Raw genomic sequence first — 20,224 nt, 5'->3', positions numbered from 1 at the left:
TTTTGATGAACAAACCTCACTTATCACACAGAGCGATAAGGTGATAAAAAACCCCATCCATTGTGTGTAAAGAGGTGGCTGGTGACCAAGGACAGATCATGGAACGGTTTGGGCTGGAAGGGATTTTAAAGCTCATCCAGTTCCAACCCCTTGCCATGGGCAGGGACACCTTCCACTAGACCAGGTTGCTCCAAGCCCTGTCCAAGCTGGCCTTGAACACTGCCAGGGATGGGGCAGCCACAGCTGCTCTGGGCAACCTGTGTCAGGGCCTCAGGACCCTCACTGGGAAGAACTGCTGCCAAAGATCTCTTGTGACTCCCCTCTCTCAGGTTAAAAGCCATTCCCCCTTGTCCTGTCCCTACAGGTCCTTACCAGCATAGATGCTGGTCTGGGCACACCTGTGTCTGGTGAGCACATCCTGCCTGCTCATCAAGAACTCTTTCTAACTTTTCTTGGGATGAGAGCTCTCCCTTTGGTGTGGGTGCCAGCACCACTGGTGTGTGTGGATCTGCATGGGCATCAAGAGGTTTGGGAGCCCAGACACTCTGTCTGTCTGTTGGGGGGGAAGGGGAGCTGGGGGGCTTATATGCCCTGGTGTCAGAAACTGGGGAGAATGGGACCCAGAGGCAGGTACTGGCCAGGCAGCATCCGGGTCCAGTTGCTGGAGAGACCTTACTCCATTAATGTATGTCTGTGCTTTTGTCTGTCTGCATTGCTTTGTCTGCCCGCATTGCTTTGTCTGCCCTGTCTGGCTCAGAATCAGCACAGACAGAAACAAAGTAAGACCATAAAGGATATGCTGTTTGTCTCTGAGTCTTCTGGCACAAGTGCAGATAGTCTCCAACAAAGTATCTTCAAAGTAAGTGATTCCCAAATTAATAATGCCACAGGCCCATGGCAAGAGAGGTTTGTCTGGAGCTCAGGCTGGAGAGGCTTGGCCAGACATGCTGCTGGTCCTGCCAGGAGTGTGGTTCATCTAAGAACTGCTCGCTTGCGTATTACCCCAGCAGTGATCTCAGTGGGCAAGGAGGAAGACATTAATGGCTGTTTTCCCAGCTGCTTTTTTTTATTTAATGAGGTGCCACTGAAGTTGCAAAATCCTTCATGAAAAGGGAGTACATCCCGATAACGGTCCTCATCCCTGAGCTGTGAGAGTTTCCCAGCAGCAGCTCTGGAGAAAAGACAGGGAGAGAGACCAGTGAAGAAACCTCCCTCCATGGTCAAAGAATGGTGCAGAAGATGCTCCTATGGTTGTGGCAGCCCCCATCCACCCTGGTGGTTATGCTGGAAACCCTCTGACCTCCAGCCGCCGTGCAGGACCCCAGGGCACCTCCTTCGATGTGAGGCTGTGCTGGGGGGTTGATCAGCATGCATTCCATATCAAACCTGGGGAAAGGAGAGACACCCCATATGGCCATAAGCAGGTAAGTCCTTACAGAGCATCCTTAGAAACACTCCCTTGAGGTTCATTTTTCCAGGAGGAAAAAGGCAGAGCAGTGCTGGCAGGCACACAATGCTTACCACACAATGGTCTGTTCTAATACCCAAGTGGGACAGAAATAATTGGCCAACACCTGTAAGTGAGTGAAAGTTCTGGGGGATGAGACAAGGGCCTGCAGAAGGAAAGTCAATGCTGGGACCTCCCAATAATTGCTTAAAGGAGGCCAGATTTGAAAACCTAATGGAGGAATCATGGGGCTAAGGGCACTGGGAGTGCCTAGTAGAGTCCTAGCTGAGAGTCCTCGCTAGTACACTTGACTTTCATGATATGGGATTCTGTAGGACCAGGTGAGAGCATCATCAACCTCGGGGACCACATGTCCTAAAATCCCCCCAAGTAATGCAAGTCTTCCAACTTGCCTGTGTCCTCTCCCATACCCTATACTAAGACTTATGACCCAGAGAGATGAGTCAAGGTCAAATTTCTAGCTAAAAAGAACAATCCACTAAATACCCAGCCCTTGTATGGATGATGGGGCTCTGGTTTTCCCTCCCCAGGCACCTGCTGCAGAGTCCTGGACTGGAAACATCTGTTTTGAACGAAGCCCATAAAGATGAGAGTCACTGAGATCTGGGTGACAGCCAGCAGCTAAGGAAAGCTTTTCAATACCCATTAGAGGTCTGCAGCTACAGACATACCTCTGAAGACCATCAGAAGATGAATTCTCTCTGTAGTGGCCCAAAGACAAGAATAGTTAAACCATGTCTGGGAAAAACAAGCACTCCAAGATCCATTTTCCCATTTGCCATTCACATTGCTCTGGTAGCAAAAGCCTAGAGTGGAATCTGAAGCCAAATACCACTCTCCTCCTCACCAGCACAAAAGCACAATACAGATGCAAGGTGGCTCTGGCCTTCCCTCCTTCCTTGACTCTCACAGTCCAGGCTACAAACACCCCAGGGCTGTCTGAACTGCAGGGACAGCAGTGCAGCCTGCAGACACAGCTGCCAGGCTTCAAAGGCAGCACTGCACAGAAGAACAAGCTGGCCAGGTCACACGGCAGACATGCCTATGCTCAGAGACATCGTGAAGACACATGCTGGCCAGTCAAGGAATAATCCAACCTCCTTTAAAGGGGCTTTAGAGGTATCCTGTGAGGAACCTCTTGACTCTGCTTGATCTGCACTCCTCACCTAGAGTGGCTCACTATGCCTGTGGAGCTGGTGTCATGGGTCAGCTGGTATGGGAAACAGTGAAGAGCTACAAAGCAGAGCTCTCTAGTGCTTGCCTAACAGGAGAGCTGCGAGTGCAAGCTCACAGCTGCACTCAATGGTGCTAGTGGCCTCACCTTTTCTTGAAGGTAAGAAGCATGTTGTTTTGGATGATGCAATCCTCTGCATTTGATATTGGTCGCAAAATGGATTTCTTGGATCTCCCTTGGAAAATGAGGTTTTCCTGCACCAGGCCTCCGGCTTCATCAAAAAGAGCAATGCCATAGTCTTGAAAGGATTGGATTCTGTTCTTGGTTACCTGCAAAATAAGCCTTAGACAGGATGGCCCAAGCAGAAGGTCATTGTTCATATGGCTCTTTGATCAACACAAAACCGAATGCCAAAGCTATTCCACAGGCTCACCTGGCAGTTTGGGAGCATGTGAAGGGGACAGAATGGATGAGCCATAGCCATGCTCACAGAAGCTTTCCCAAGGCCTTCCACACATTACAGGTGGCCCTAGCTGGCAGCTCAGTTTCTGTCAGTGCTAGATGCTACAAGCTACTCAACACCCTGTTGAAAGACAAGCACAGATGCTGCTGAATGTGAACCTGCTGCTTCTCCTTGCCCTTCAGGTTTGAAATGGCTGTACTTCAAGGCTGTCACTTCTTTGTGTATAAAAAGAAAGTACTTAGGAGTATCTTCTTCCCCAAGAACCACTGTGCCATCATCTGGAAGATCAGTCCTTTCTCCTCCCTAGATCCACAGCTACAGCTGCTGCAGTGCTCCTTGCCCAGCAATCCCAACCCCAGCACCACAGACCATCCCATGGTCTCATGCTGCTCTCAGGCCATCTGTTTGGCTCTACCAGTGGACAGACGAGAAATGATAGCACCATGACATTGCCAGTACTTCAAGAAGGACCTGTTGCCCAAATGAACCCTGCAACATGAACCCTGCCTGTATGCTCTAGGAGACCAGACAGCTGGGACCATGAAAAACGCAGCGGGTTTTATTTTCTGGTCCAGAAGGCGATGTTTTTCTACAGGCACGGTTTTCAGAAAGAATCTGCAGCCCCTGCAGGACTCATGCAGAGCATTTATCTTGGCAGAGATTTCTTTATACTCATTTTAGGGGTCCTTCATGATGAGTTAAATTGCATTTATCTATTATTTTGATGCACAATGGCTTCACCTCAACAAAGAACAAAATAGAGGCAACCTTGAGCCAGGTACTAACCTTTGGAACTGGCTAGATGCTGGAACACAGCATCTAAGTTTCAAAAATTCTAGTTCAGATGCCAGTTACCCCAGTTCTTCAGCACAGCTCACACAGCATGCCAATCCTATGGGATCACAGAGTAATAGGATGGTTCAGATTGGAAAGGACCTTAAGATCATCTAGTTCTAATCCCCTGCCATGGGCAGGGATGCCTCACGCTAGACCATGTTGCCCAAGGCTCCGACCAACCTGGCTTTGAACACTGCCAGGGATGGAGTGTTCACTTTGCTCCCAGCTGCAGGGACACACAAGTCAGTGCCCCACCTACCAATCTACAGGATGTACCTTCATATCTGCTGCCTGGAGCAGCTGAAGGCCACACCGGTGGTTGCCAATGATGTCATTCTCTGTGATGATGCCCTCTCCCCTGGAGACGATGCCATTGCTGTGGTTCTCGTAGATGCTATTTCCACATATCTCCACGTGGCACTCAGCCTCCACCAGCATGCCTCCCTGGCTGTTACAGGAAATGCTGTTGTTGGCAACGTGTGTCAGCTGGCTGCTCTGCACCACCACTACCCCGCCATCGCCCAAGAAGAGGAGCAGGCCTTGAGCTCACCTCCGTTGTAGTTGATGCTGTTCAATTCCACCAGTGCCACAGTGATGGCATGGTGGGCAGCTGGGTGCTCCCCCTCACTGTCAGGATTGTTCTCCCCACCGGCACCCTTCCTCTCCTCCTGGAAGCTCTCGCTGCGCCCCTGACCAGGGGAGTAGTCAAGAGCATCCTTATGGCAGAACACTGCTACTCCATAGATGCTGTTGTGGCTGATCTAGTTGTTGACGAGGTGCAGGAGGCTGGAGGACATCATCCACATCCCACAGCCCTTGTTTCATGCAGTGCGGGGTGGCATGGCCCAGCAACTTAGCAGTGTTTGGAGACACCCACCCCTGCCCCAAGGCAGCTGGTAGTGCACATGCAATGCAGGTGGGATGGAAGCAAACTCCTTTTTGAGCACGCATGAAGGCTAAGCCTACACATGAGGGGCTCACAGAGATCCTTTGGCCCTGATTTGGTCCTACTGGGCTGACTCAAGTCTGTGAGCCTTTTTTTCCCCACCTCTGTCCTTTCCTGGCACTGTCCATGCTCTGACCGAGCTCAATTCCCCTGGTTTAAGTCCTGCAACCAAGAGGTAAATTCCCACTGCCCTGGGGCTCCGTGGGATGCCCAGGCACAGTCCTGTCCACTGGCTCCATGCACAGGTGGCTTCACTGCAGAAGGGCAACCACAGACTGGGAAGCCCGTGTGCCCTGGTCTCTTCTGCTCCACGACTCAGAGTCTTTGGAGCCAGGGAGCACACAGCTTTGTGAGCACCAACCTGGGTTTCCCTGCAGCTTAGCCTCATGTGTCCAGATGTATTCTCCAGTTTCTAGTGCAGGCTGAGCCACAGCTTCATCATGCACAGGGTAGCCAGCCCCTGTGACCACCTTCCTTCTGCCCTGGACACTGCTGATCCACAAACCTCTGGTAACTCCCTATCTGTGTATCTTACCCTCACTGCAAGAGGCTGACACTGTTTGCCAGCACTACAGGCCACCACCACCTCCAGCATTACTAGTGGGACAGATGGACAGACAGATGCACACAAAGCCATGCTATGTGACTACCTGTGCTGCATCTCTGTCCCACACAGGGCCAAAGAGGAGCTCAGCTGCTCCAGGACTTAGATCCATGCCCTGGCAGTGTGGGCTTCTCTGCAGCACTTCTCTCTCTGCAGCTGCTTTAAAACCCCTTAAAAACAAATACCATTTCCAGCTTCCTATGAAAACCACATGAGGATTTTAGCCTCTGTCAGATGTTAGCCCAGTTGTTGGATTACAGACCCTGCCAGACTACTCTGTCCCTTAGTTAGCTGGCGCAGGACAGCAGCAGACACAGCTCACCTTGTCCCATGGGGTATGCCAGACGTAGAGGGCAGCCCAGCAAAGCAAGAATCATCCATCACCCAGGCTTGTTTTCTTACCGTAAATGGTGTTTCCTTCAATGAGGCCCTTCCCACGCTCACCCACCACCACGCCATCCGAGTAGCCCCAAGAGATGAGGTTGTTCCTGAGGACTGGGTCGCCCCCATGGCAGATGTCTACTCCACCCCACTGGTTCTTGTAGATGACATTCCCTAGGGCAAGGCAGGGAAGATGAGGTTACCACACGGGCCTCCTACCCATGGAAGAGCAAAGACACCTGGCAAACTGAGACCTGGCCCCACTGGAAAACACCTATTGCCCCAGGAGCTTCCTTAGCAATGCTCTCCCACATAGGACACCAGTCATTAGCAGTTCCAGTAACCATCACCTCCCTGTCCTCTGAGGCGTAGAGCAGAGTGGAAGACCACTCAGAGGTGCCAGGACAATGGGAAAGCGTCACTGACAGCCTTATAAACTGGATAGTATGGGAGGGTTAAAAAACAGTCTATATGTTAGACTGCTCTAGAGCACAGTTTCATGACCCAGCTGGGCCAGAGACAAAGGGAACAATAATTTGGAGGACACGCTGCAGAAAGACATGCTCCCCCTGTCAACAGCAAAAATGCCAACTAGAAAGTGCAAACTAAGGGATTATTGCACCTAAAGTCATGCAAGAACCACAACGAGGTAAATTTTGCAGTTGAACAGAGGATTAAAGACAGAAACAAACTGGTCATAACAAAACCATTTTCATTCCCATACCTGTGATCTGGCCTCACCCATTCTCATTCACTGCTATTCCAGCAGCCAGTCCCTGGAAAATATGGTTTCCACTGAGGTAGGAAAAGAGAAGGAAGTTACCAGCAGCAGTGTTGCCTGCTCAAGTTTGCACGGATGCCAGCACAACAGGTCTCTGCAGAGGCACCAGTCACCCTGGCTGGCTACTTATTACAGCCTGTTGCCTGTGCCCAGCAGGAGTACTGCACATGGGGCAGCTGCACAGCAAAGCGCAGGGAGAAGGAAGCACAGTGGGAAGGAAGGTACATGCAAAGCAGAGCAGAGTTACTGACAGCTGAACCACTTTCAAGGAGGTGAAAGCACAAAGAGGCACAAAGAAGCACATTCTGTAAGAATATTTGAATGGCAGATGCTCATGAATAGCATCAAACAGTCACCATATTAGACCATTTGTCTGTCCAGCCAGCATCCTGTCTCCAGGAGTGGCCAGCTGGAGCTACAGGGAAAATACTGACAAGGAGAACCAAGTGCGGCTGCTTATCTGCACTCACAGTTATTGCCACCCCTGAGATGGACTTTCCTTTTCCTCAGGATTAAACTCACTCCCCTGCAAACCACCCTCCATGCTCAGCATTCTCAGCACCACATAGCACACCCCACAGGGAGGCAGGCCACCCACTACAAGCTGCTGCAGCCTCTCTACCCCAGAGGCACTGTGGAGCAGAGGGGTTCCAAGCTGCAGGCTCCTATGCACCATAGAAAATCGCAGGAGATGCAGCGTGTAGCAGTTGGAGTCCACCTCAGTTGATGCCACAGAAGAGCCTGGGCTTCACCCATCCTCCTCACACCAGGGATGGGGTGAGACGCTTTATCAGCCACGGGACTGCTGCTCTGAAAGGAGCCCCAAAACCACTGTGCAGATGGTGACCATGGTTGATGGTGGGAAACATTAGGCATAGAAGCAGGAGCAGAGGCAGTGCTGCACTAGAAAAGGTAGGTTGCAGAGCATGTGTGGACCCTGTTGCACATGAGTAGAGGTGTCACCTGCTGTGCCCTGGGCTTCCACCTGCCTCCTGTCAGAAGGAACAAAGCTCAGGAGCCTCAACCACACCACCAGGTCCTCCTCCCCAGTGTGACCCTGAAACTCTGGCTTGCTGCTGAGGTTCGGAGCAGGAGAGCAACCAGGCTGATCATGATGTAAAACTACCAACTGAGCACAGTGCCTGGCACAGACTCTTCCTTGGCATCCACCCAGGAATGCTCGCCAGAGATGGCTCTGCTCCAACCACGCTGTGAAGCAAGTGGAGGAGCTTCTACAGCAGTGAACCAGGGTGGGAAAGCAGTGCATGTGACATGCGATCACCAGCAATGCACAATCACCATCGCTGGCTGGGGGTGTAGGGTTGGGTGCCACACTTTAAGCTGCTGTTCTGCTCCAAGGATAAGTGCAGGCAGTGCAGGGGCCATCCATCTTGTCTGGCCAGACAGCTGTGTCCTTGCTGTCATTGGTTGCCCCAGCATGGCTGCCCCTCCTCTCACTACTGCCTGCTCAGGGCAGTAGCTGTGGCTGCCAGCTCAGGCAGGGCCTGGCAGCTGAGGGAAGGCCCTGCCACCTTGCCAGAGCAACACAGGCTACCAGCAGCGCCCAGGGAATGGAAAGTTGCTTGTGGGCTGCAGGGCCTAGTGTGACATGTGTGCCTGCCTCCAGAAAGAGGAACCAGGCAGGAAGAACACACAATGTGCCTGTACTGGACATCCACACTTGCACCAGAAGCTGCAAGGATATGAATGAAGAGGAGCTGTGAAATCATCCTAGAGGCAATCCTCCAAGAACACAAGGCAGAGGCTTTCAGCTGTGGGGCAGTGCCCTCCTGTGCTGCTCTCACCAGCTTAGGGGAGCAGGCAGTAGCCTTGCACCACCAAGTACCATCATACTTGGCACCTCCCAGCCTCAACCTCAGCACATCAAGGGATCAGTCTCACCCAAACGTGCTGCAGAGGGTACTCCTGAGTGGAAAACACACATCCCAAAGCACCTCTATCATGCTTAAAAATGGTACCTGGCACCCATGTAGCTGGCACACTTCTCAAAAGGACACCTCCCTGCTTTCTTCACAGAGCCCCTTGCAATGCCTCAGCTAAACTTGTCCCCCAGCCAGGCAGCTGCAGGCAGTGTACACAGGACAGAGCTGGGCTTGCAGCTCTCAGGAATGAGCAAAACATTGTTCTGCTTCCAGGTGTGGAAAAGGCATCCAGCAAAGGACATGCTCCTACCATAAACATCCCCCTTGTCCCAGCCCTACTTGCCTGCAGTTGTACACACTAACCTGTCAGTCAGACCCATCCATGGCAATAGCTCCTGTTGAGCCCCATGCTCAACACGGCATGTGGCACTGCTGGGACAGCATGAGTGCATGCAGCCTTGACCAGGGCTGGAGCCTGCCTCAAGCCAGCACAGAGCAGCACTCATGAGAGGAGCTGGAGGGCTCCTCCAAAGCAGGCAACTGGTCAGGAGAAAAAAGGTGTCTTCCCACTTTCCCTCTGCCCTCTCCCTATTACTTCTGAGGTGCCAGCAGGCACAGAAGGTCATATGTATCACTCACAAGGTGCAAGCCGTGGTTGCAAACAGTGTTGTAAGAAGGTACTAAGAGAAGGATATCTAGTAAATCTCTCCATCTCCCAAGATACTTCCTCTGCACTGCTGGGCTCTGCTATTACAATACCACTTTTCTAGGAAAGCGATATGTCTTTGAGAGAGCACTTTCATAATCCCTGATTGGAAAGCCCAGCCCTGACACCTGTGTCTTCAGGGCTGATACTTCTGTTGCAGATCTCTCCAGGCCCCATCCTAGACTAAGTGCCTCAGTAACCTGTTCTTAAGGGTCCATACAGGCAGTCTGTATAAACCTCACCAGCTCTCCTTGTAGTTCACAAACCTCCAAAAGGTCACTTTCATTAGATCTGCAGGACTCAAGGCTGAAGTACTGTTATTTATGCACATTTCCAGCATGAACACTCACATCTTAGCTATGGGGCTGATCCAGAAAAAACATTTTCTTCCTTTTGTGCCCCACCCTGCTCTATAGTACCATGAGTTATCATATGCCTGTTCATTATCACTCACAGGCACAGTGAGAGATGGAAAGGGGTGAGAGTACAGATGAGATGCCCCTCACATCTGCAACCAATACCATGCTCCAGCTGCCATCTCATTTCTGGGCTCATTGCTACTAGTTGATACCAGGTAAAGCATCGACCTGAATAAAGCCTCCCAGAGTACAGCACTAACATCTAAACCTAATGGTATTAAACACATACAAGTCAGTAGCATCAGGTGTTTAAAGCAGAAAGGTGAATTCGAGTAACAATGACTGGAGTGCCGAGGTCCTTTCCGCTTTTCCTGCAAAAGGCACCATGACATGTGAGTTGTTCATCTTGAACACAGCCTGTGTCCTCCTCAGATCTGGGGGAAAACCTGAGGACTGGCACTTGGCAAAGACCTGAGTGCAGCAAGCAGAGAGAGGAAAGTCGCAGAAAGACAATAGTGCACCATGGTCCTATCTCTGCTCTATGGTGGGGGTTGAAAAAAAGAGAAGGAAAGTGTGCACAGTGGGAGGAATAATTCATAACAAACAAAGGAGGAGAGAAAGAGGTCAGTGCTAACTAATGTACCTCACAGCAGGATTTCCATTATACAGAATATAAATGCCAGCTTCTTTATTTCCATAGATCTGATTGCTACGGATGATGCCTTTTCCATTGCCAACGATGACAATGCCTGAGCGAAGACCACTGTGTATCTTACTGCACTACAGTTTCATTTTTGCACATGTAGAATGAATAAAAGCAAGAGGGAGGAAAGTCACTTATAAAAGTGCGCAAGCAAGACAGCAATCACAGAGAAAAGCAACAGCTCCCAACCCTGCTTGGGAAAAGGGCAGAAGGGTAATTAATCCAGCTACCAAGAAATCACTCTCAAATGGCCAATGCACGCTTAATTTTACCTTTCTTTGGGGTTCTAGTACACAATGCCACATTTCTCATCATGCCAGCAGCCTCTTCTTCCTCCAGCAGCTCCTGCTGCCATCTCCAAGGGCCACCCTGGACCTGGTGATGCTTCGTTCCCCACAGCCCATCTGACACTGGGCAGGGCTTGTGGGGCTGCAACTCCAACACCTCCCATGTCCAAGAGATAAAAGTCATCAGTGGCACCCCAATGGAGCTGGAGGCTGGAGTCCAAGCAGAGGACTCAGTGTTACAGTGTGGTGCCTTTTCTCAAGCTGCCAAATGGTGCATGTATGACCGCTGCCAGCAGCCACACAGCTGCTTCTCTCCAACATCTCCATTAGAACAGGAAAGGAGTACTCTGGGACCCTCTGAGCAGTCCCAGCCCAGTATCCTGCACAGAGGCAGGGTAGGAATCACCGAACCAGGAAAAGCAACAAACAGCAGCTCAGAGATGCAACCGAGCCAAACAAAGCTCTGTGGCTGAGCTGCCACCTCCTTACAGCCTAGCCTCACAGGGCTGCCTGCTCCATCTCCTCTAGAGAGCTCACATGGAGAGCTCAATGTAGCCAGAGAGTCACAGAGTGACTCAGCTTGTATCTATGTCTTTGCCTTTCCCTGCACGGTGAGGTCCCAGTTCCTTCAAGGATGACTACAGATACAGCATTCAGTAAGGTCACCCTCTGCACAGCTGAGATACTACCAACTCAGAGGAAGAGCCATGCTGCCGGAGAGCAGCCACTGCTCTCCAGCAGCAGGTGGAGGATCTCAGGTGTCTGCTCAGCCGAGATCCTACACCAACTCCCAGGGTAGACAACATGATTCCCACTGTGGGAAAAACAATTTACAGTACAGTGCCAATTTACTACCTTACTTGCACATGTTCACTCACTACACAGGGGTATTTATTTGATAAGGCAACATGCCCCTACCTCCCCTCTATGTGCAGCAATTTTAAGACACATACCATCAAACAGAGCAGAAGACCATGCATGTACTATCAGGCAGCACTTCGCTGTGCCTTGCCCTTGGGCTTAGCTGTACTCTAATCTGTCAACAAAAAATTAAGAAACAGAAGGGCAAAGCTAACAGAAAGCTCAGTGTTTTCTATACTGGAAGATGCACCCCTCGGAGAGGAACAGCAGGTGACAGGAAAAGCACACTGCTCTCCAGCATGGCTTGGAGGGTACATACCAGAACAAAGGGGTTGGCTCCTTTACGAATGTCCACTCCAGCCTCACAGTTAGAATGGATGTTGTTGTCTGCAGTCAGGCCTCCCGCTGACAGGCGCAGGAATATGCCTGATGCTTTGCAACAATGGATGTCATTCCTCAACATGATAACCTGTAGGGAAGAAGAGAAGCACCTGTGGTTGTAGTTAGAAGAACAAAGAAGAGGACATGACCAAAGGGTGTAGCTCTCCCTTCTGCAACCCCTGTGAATCTACAACCCCTCTGCCTCTCCCACAACCCAGGGTGTGCTAGGCGCACAGACCAGCTGAAAGAAAGATCAGTACATGTGGACAAGTGCTATGAGCAAGCCTGTTGGGCATTACCCACTGGCATGGGTCTGCTTGGGAATAGGACCCACAGTGCTTGATACTACAGAGCCAGGGCAAAGACACCCTCTTGGCCTGGTATATCTCTCCACTTTGCAAAGCCTGCATTCAGCTATGCCAGATGGCTTCACTCACTGCACTGTGCTTGTACACCATCAGCAACAGCAAGCAACCATTCCCTGACCCACGTCCAAACTACTCATGGTACAACAGACCTGTCCTACCCCTCCTTGGGAAGTCCCTATTTGCAGTGGCATCTTCTCTGTACAGCCAGCAAAAGGCCACCTCCTGATTCTGCTGGTTGCTTGTAGCCAACACATCAAATGCTGCAGAGCCTCCCATGAATCTCCCATGAAGTTGACTAAGCCAGTGTGCTACAGCACACATGCTCAGCATACCTTATGCCTTCAGAAGGAAGATCTTGCCACCTGGGGGCGGAAATGACACAGCCAGCAAACTGAAGGCATTGACGCCATGTGTAACAACCTAGTTTCCCCTAAGCAAGTAAGTAGCTAAATATTTACACAGCAGTAATTTTTAATATTTTCCAGCCAAACAAAATCACATCTTAAGTCCATGTCTTATGAATGCTAAGAAATAATCTACAAATTGCCTTTGCATATCCCACTTCAATGACCAACACAAATCAGAAGGTAATTATACTTCCTTTTATTTGCTCATTCCAGAAAGGTGCTTCGCTCAATCTCTCAGCTAAACGTGGAGCTCAGCAGGGCTGGACAGCTGTTTGTCTCCATCAGTCACGCTTGGCTGCCTGGGGAGAGAGCTACAAGAGGCAAGAAACGCAGGCACTTGCTCCAGCTGGGTCCCACACACCAGACCCTGGCCCAGCATCGCCTTGCACTGGAGGGTCCTGGCTGTGCAATGACATCGAGCCCTTGCCAGCTCCACCGTGCTCCCACTTTGTGTAGCACCTTGCTTCCATCTCACATCCATGCACTCCCAATTCACATCACATTCACTGTCTCCTATTGCCTGGTGCTCTGACATCCACCTCTCAACAAGAGCCTCTGGTCTAATTCCTAGCTGAGCAAATTCTCAGAGAGCAGCAGCTGGGCTGGCCTCATCTCCCTCCTATTTGCCACCAGTTAAAACCAGGCTGCTGAACAAACTGGAAGCAAACTAAAGAGAACAAAAACAGAACACAGGCCAAAATGCTGTATCTTTGTTGCCAGCCTAACTCCTACAAAAACAGCCCCGTAGCAGTGAAATAGGGAATTGTAGGGTAGATAATCATTAAGTTGTAACATGTTTTATAAAGAAGCTTTGTGACTTGTTACAAACAGCAGTCCCTGAAATCAGCAAGGACTAGATAAAATTAGTGGTTTCTCACAAGAACTAGTTCCTAACCGGCTGAAGCGGACCTTGTAGTTTGGAGAGAACCCAAGAGAACTTAGAGCACGCGCAAGACCAAGGGGTGAAGAGTGCATGGTGAGGAAGACCTATGGCCTTCATCCCCCACGACCCCAGAAGACCACCACCAGAAGATACTGTGCAAGCGCAAGGAGGAGGAGCCCTAATTTTAATACGAAGCGGAGACAGGTCATACATATGTACAGGCGTATTAGGAAATCTCATGTATATGCAACAGTTACTGTATAAATTTAGAACAAATTGTCACGACAGGTGCACACGGTTTTGGTGGGACTACCCCCCGTGCTGCCCAGCGCTGAATAAACATACCTACTTTACAATCTTACAGATTGTGGAGTCTGCTTTCCACACGTCAGCAGCTCAGAGGGACTGAAAGCTAAATGCAGTCTCTGCTCTCTCCTGACACTACTCTGTCCATGGGTCAGCCTTCAGGAGGGCACCTCTGGTACACGCTGGAAATAAAGGAGCTGTCCTCTGCTGCCAAGAAACAAGGTGTTTCTGTGCAGGCAACAGTGCTTTTCTGTGGGGACTGTAGATGAGGAGCTAGCACGATCACAGCAAAGCCCTTTCCCAGAGCCACATGGAAAAACATTCCCCTTCTTCCCTTGCATAAAACTTTTCTTTGCAGTCCTTAAAAGCAATAGACTGAAAAGTGGGTCCAAATCCCAAGTTGCCCTGACCAAGCAGTGGGGATAGTCTTGCTCTGGGCAGGTGGCTGGAGATGATCCTCTGGAGAACCCCTGACAGTGGGGGATTTTTATCAACTACGTCCTTGCCTCCTGTCTGAAGAGGAACACAGGCACAGAGGTGGAGAACTTTGGGCAAGCACTGCACTGACGGAAAACCTCAGTTCAGCCTCCAGCACATGTCCTGAGCCAAAATCCCTGCTTACACCCCTGTGGCAGGCACTCTCCCCTTGCAGGATCTCCTGAAGCAGCCAGGTCTGGCCATGGCAAGGGTCTGACCATGGCAGAGGCTGACACCACAGTCCTGCAGTCCCTGCATTTGTGTTATGTGCTGTGCAGCACTTTTACAGGGTGAGAGTTTAATTTACAGGTAGAACAGGCCTAACTACATAACCCCAAGCATGCCACCGAGTTAACATCTCCAATTTTAATTACGTTACTGCATGAAGAAAGCAGGTGGCTGCAAGTGACCTGCATTTCATTTGGGCTGGTTAACACAAGCAATGCGTAGAAAGGGAGCCAGTGGAGCAGGAGGGAGAGAGAAGAGGGTTCACAGCAGTCTTCACAGCACCTTACTGTTCTGTATGCAGCGCACTGCATAGGTAAGATCCCTGAAGATGCTTCCTTCGAGTTTTGCTTGCCCTCGCGAATAAATGAATAGTCCTCCCTTCCCATCCCTGAAAAGGCACTGTTGGACGATGCAGCCTTGCAGCTGGCCAAAGACTGGGCCTCCTTGTCCTGCTGCAGCTCCTGCTGCAGAGACTTGAGTTTAAGGTCCCTCTGAAGGGTGTGCAGTATGTTGCTTTGAAGCCTGCTGTCCATAACATTAGCGGTCATGTGAGTCAGGATGCGAGCTTGATAGGGCAGTTTGTAGGCAGCCTGAGCATTCTCTACATCGTCGCTGTTTAAGTCACTGTCACTAGAGTTTGAGTCAAGGGCTGGGCATTCCTCTTCCTTTGCTGCCTGCAAGTTCTCTCTGAATTCAATGCCCTCCTGGGCTGAGATGTGCAGGGTGTGAGCACCCACAGCAGAGAGGAAGCTGCTTTGTTCTTCCCCTACAACAATCTCACATATTCTCACTGGCCCCAGCAGTGATCCTCCCCAGCCACCCCGCTTGGCCAAAGGGCAGCCAGGTGGGTCGGGCTCCCGTACGGACACTGCATGGGATTTGGCCAGCATGGCCAGGTGCTTGAAGGCCCAGTTATGGTCAGAGCTTGGGCAGCCCTCCACAGTTACAGAAGCATTCTCACTGCTGGTGAACTCACAGTTCTCCAGGATGCAGAGGGCCACATTGTGGAGATGGATGCTGGACTGGCTGAAGGTGCAGAACTTCACCCTGGCATGTCCCTGGTGCATTGATCTGCAGCTGCCCACTTTCAAAGTTGCAACTGTCGAATGGGACATAATCTGAGCTTGTCTGGAGAGTAAGCACAAGGTGAGTTCATTGCACAAAGCAAGAAAAAGTGTTCCTGGACATACCATCAAGTCCTTCCACAGCAAACAAGCTCACGCTCACAATATGCCTTCAGGTGTCACAAAAACAAGCTCACACAGGCACAGATGCAGTGCTGCAAGCTGAGTTAGCAAGTATCTTGCAACAATTGACATCTACTGATTTTCTTCCCTGCTGGCAACGTTTCTTTAACTTCAAAGGCAAGACACAGTTTGGCAGTTGTCGTGGTTTATCAATGTTTAAGTGGTTTAAGCCACTTTAATGTCATTTAACACTTGCTCAGGGAGGCCCAGCAGTCACAAGTAGGAGCAGACAGGGCCTAACGTACCAAGATCATTAAGCCTTAGCAACACTCCCTACACAGTAGAGTTTGCAACTTCAGAGATGTGTATTTGCCAGTGGGCATTGTTAATGGACTCAGGAGTTTACTGGGTGAATCAGCAGGTAAGACATCAAACATTACCTGGGTGACCTGGAGAGCTACAGTTCTCCCCAGAGCCATTAGCATAATTGGTGAAGGATGCTGCACCCACGATGCATCAAGCACAAAGCAAGGTATGTAAAAACTTGTGCCATACTGTTGCATAAGCATTATGTTGTGATACTGCAGTAGCAGAGACACCATCAATTCCTCGTTCCTTCACTGTGGTTAACCATCTGACTTGCTGGTGCTCACAGAACTGAGCCACCCCTGCCATGGCCCTCCGGCTTTGATAGGCAATGCACATAGCAATTTATGGGTGCTGGCATACTACCAGGATGATTGTGCATAGCCAATTATCTCTGCTCATCTACTGAAAAGGTCAACTGCAATGCAACAAGGTATACAGGAGCCAGGTCAGAAAAGCTGAATAGCATGCTTGGAATTTCACAGTGCTCCTAATTTGACAAGAATCTCCTACATCACTATTTTCTCTTCCTCGATCAGTGCACCACATTAAAAGCGGATTGAAAATAGTTTGTGACAAGTGAGCTGGGGCAATTTCATAGATACCCAGAGGCTGCAGCCAACATACAGTTCTAACATCTGGTTTCAGCCTTGAGCACCCTCAGAAGTGGTCATACTGCAGAAAGGTTTTGAAATGCATTTATTTGTACCCAAAGACAGTAACACAGAAATCCCTTCAGACCACTAGTCTGCTCTAGACTTAATCGTACTTTCCCTTTTTCTAATTAAAAAGCACTAATTAACAGAGACACAATCAAATAAGCTTCTGAGAGGCTGCTTGTGAAAACCTTTCTGGAATTGCAACTTGCAGGGTTGTTATTACTGCCAGTAAGATTGCTGTAAGTTTGCTTTTTTAGAATTTGTTTTTCATTGATGGCTTTGGAAGGAAATGCTTTCATTTCACCAACAGCAGCTGCACATGGAGACCAGAGCAACAATCAGAAAGGCGAAATGCAGCCACACTGACCAGTCAAATGCAGGAGACATCACTGAGCTAGACATCACGTCTGCTTTAGCAACCCAGCACACGGCCATTGCCAAACAGGGACTTTTTCAGCAGATTTGCAACTCAATTTTCCCACCACGTGCCAGTGCATTATCTTTCTCCTGAGGACTTTCAGACTGACTAAGTTAGATATGTGACATTATAAAATTGTGAAAAAGAAATGAAAGCGTATATTATAGCTAATGATAGGCTTACTTATCGCAAGACAAGTCTTGTTTTTGGAGGCAAAGCCCATAGGTGCAGCATTCACGCTGGGCATATCCCACTCTAGACCAGTCAACAACTGTCCCTGGGGACCAAAGTCTTGTCAAAGTGGACCACGGCAACAGGGCTAAGCCCACGATACTGTGTCCTGACTTAGGTATGCAGAAGAACCAGCTGAGGGCTCCCAGCCCAGGCTGAGGCAGAGTGCACATCAACAGCAACTGTTTTCTAGGGCAGTGGGGCTGATGTGGCACACACTGCAAGGACTGCCAGCTCCAGGGGTACTTCTTGCACACCCAGCTTCTTAAGGTGCTCCCACCTTGCCACATGGGCAGTTGGAAAGGTGGCTGGTGAGAAGGGGAAAATCACTGAACAAAGGAAAATGCACACCAGCCTGGGTGCCAGAAACATCCTTGATAAGCAGAGATACACCTCTGAAGTTTAGCTGGGTATTGAGAAATTAGACACATCCTGACATACCACCAGTAGGCAAACGTACAAGGGACTGCAATGGCAACTTATCATCTGGAAAAGTGGAAACAAGCTATAAAAATAAAATTGCTCTGAAAGAACAAAAACCATCATTATCTATTGGCTGCTGGAGGTGAAAAATGGAAATCAACAGCATCTACTTGTTGCCTAAAATAGTGGTGTGCTACACCCCCTTAAAACAGACCCACGTTTCATCCAAAATTAAGCCTCTCTCTGAAAATGTCCCATCCTGCAGGTACTTTTCCTTTCCTAAGCTGGACGAACTCTCTCTACAAACGTGCTACAAGATCTTGGACCCTGGCTGGGGATGTGCTGCTAATGCCAGACTGTGACACGCAGTGACTCTGATGTGAGACTGGTCCACTTTGGCCACACTTTTGGGGTTGATTTGGTTTGCTCTCCTGCCTCTGGGATGGCTGGACTCCCCTCTAAATGGAGTAACAGACACACGCACTCTGACCAAGTGAACAGTGCTTTGGCTCAGGTGTCACAAATAGCCCTGACTGAAGTCAGCCCTGCAGTGCAAACAGTGCAAGGCCAGACCTCCTCAGGGACTAAGAAGCTAGGTCGGGTCTTACCAGTTTCTAACAGTGCCAGTCTGAGCTGGGACTAGACAGAACCAGAAGTGCTACTGCTGTGCACCTACACAAACACCAAAGAGTGGGGGTTGACAACAAATCCATCACTCTGTGAGTTCACCAAGCTCTCCTCTACGGCTGCGCTGTAGTGAGCTCCCTCGAGCAGGGATGCCTCTCAAGGTTACTCCTTGAGGCTGAAAGACCCCTTACCTGGCATATGATACCCATAATGAGGTAAGCAATGTTTTACACTAGGCCTAAAAGCATATTGTATACTAATGACATTTATACATTGTTATACATATATATATATATCTGTTGTGTACTTAGAAGTATAGTAAGTAGTAGTGTTTGACCACCATCTACATTATTGTTTAAATCATCATTTTAATCAGTGTCAAATCATTGTCAAATCAGTTTCAGTACCATTTGGTTAATGCTTAATCACCATTTGATTACCATTTCACTATTATGCAATCACTGTTTAATTATAATTTGATCATTTAACCATTAATAAACCCTCTACTTTACACCACAACAATGACTTCTAATTCACAGATGGTTTGATCTCTTCTGAAATCTGCCTAATTCTCCTGATGAGTGCATTATATTATCCACATAAGTAACCTATCATAAGCATATCTGCTATTGTATTAGTCTAAGTTTGCAGCAACCTGTAATAGTATTTACCTACTTGTTTGCTACTGTTATTGGTTATTGCTATAAGATTGTTGCTATTACTGATTGCTGCCATACTATTGATTGACACTGTATCATTGATTGCTGACAGTAATGTGTAATAACCTTATAGATATTTATATTTGCTTTATTACACAAAGGGATTTTTGCTAGTGGCAATTTGTGTGGCATTTGTTGCAATCTGTAATCAAGTGGAAATATTTGAAGGATAAAGCCCCTGACCCCCATGTATTAGGGAGTCCAAGAACCCCTGGTTGCGCCCTCTGAACATTCACAGACCAGGGAATTCTTTGGTAGCCTCACCATCCCCACCACTCTGCCCTGCCAAGCCTCACCTTGTAGAGTACCGAGGTGAAGCGAGGATGGCATGAAGACCACACTGCAGAAGCAGGCAGTGGGACAGTGCTGGTCAATGCTTGCCAGCAGTGCCACTTCCCCCAGTTTGCCCTGCCCCACGACCTCCACGGGCACCTTCAGCAGCATCTCGCTCTGCTCCTTGTGCACACCAGGAAGCAGCACAAGCCAGTCATAGGGGCTGGCGGCAGCAAGGGCTGCCTGGAGGCTGCTGAACTCGGCCCCTGTGTCAACACAGAGCTGGTGCCAGCCCTTCCTCCTCTGAAAAAGAGAGAGGCAGTTGGAGGACTGCAAGTCCTGCATGGTTTTGGTCCAGGTTTTGGAGGCCAGGTAGTGCTGTTTGAAGGCCTCTCTCCAAGACTGTGGCTCCAAACCAGGCTGTTTAGGCCAGTTGGGGTGTCTGTGCTCAAGGCAGCCCAGACAGAGCTGCCGCCAGCATGTTTTGTCCAGGCTCAGGACAAGATCATACCAGGCCCTGCAGACCAAGCTGCAGTGGCCCAGGTCTGGAAGGCACAGGTAGGATAAGATGAGCTGCCACAGCTCCACTGGCAGGCTACCAACCTCCATCAGCACCTGCAAATGACAAGACACAGTGTGTGTCAGTGGTGTGCCTGGAGAGCTTCTGGGGTACAGAGGGGAAGGCAAGGCTCAGGGCAGGGACCCCGTGTTGACAGCAACATGCAAGTCCCTACTGAACATACCTCTCCAGGGACAGAACTGTACAGGAGCAGGCCCAGAGTAGCAGGCTAGCACACTTCAGGCAGACACGGGATCTG

At 49.7% G+C, this 20,224-nt stretch overlaps 1 protein-coding gene across 1 annotated transcript; it reads right to left on the bottom strand.

Moving 5' to 3' along the window:
• Positions 1–1,220: 1,220 nt before the first annotated feature.
• FBXO10 (F-box protein 10) lies at positions 1,221–20,015 on the bottom strand. Its single transcript, XM_010019563.1, is given in 13 exon segments — positions 1,221–1,386; positions 2,790–2,971; positions 4,219–4,457; positions 4,460–4,765; positions 5,895–6,047; positions 6,598–6,668; positions 10,246–10,382; positions 11,773–11,922; positions 14,786–14,928; positions 14,931–15,549; positions 15,551–15,631; positions 19,430–19,453; positions 19,455–20,015. Coding segments are annotated over 13 exon segments (2,832 nt in total).
• Between the last annotated feature and the right edge of the window lie 209 nt (positions 20,016–20,224).

This window comes from Nestor notabilis, unplaced genomic scaffold, assembly GCF_000696875.1.
Source record: "Nestor notabilis isolate BGI_N333 unplaced genomic scaffold, ASM69687v1 scaffold15638, whole genome shotgun sequence".
Classification (NCBI taxonomy): Eukaryota; Metazoa; Chordata; class Aves; order Psittaciformes; family Psittacidae; genus Nestor; species Nestor notabilis.
The sequence above is the reverse complement of the archived record's forward strand: the minus strand, read 5'-3'. Positions and strand labels throughout refer to the sequence as shown.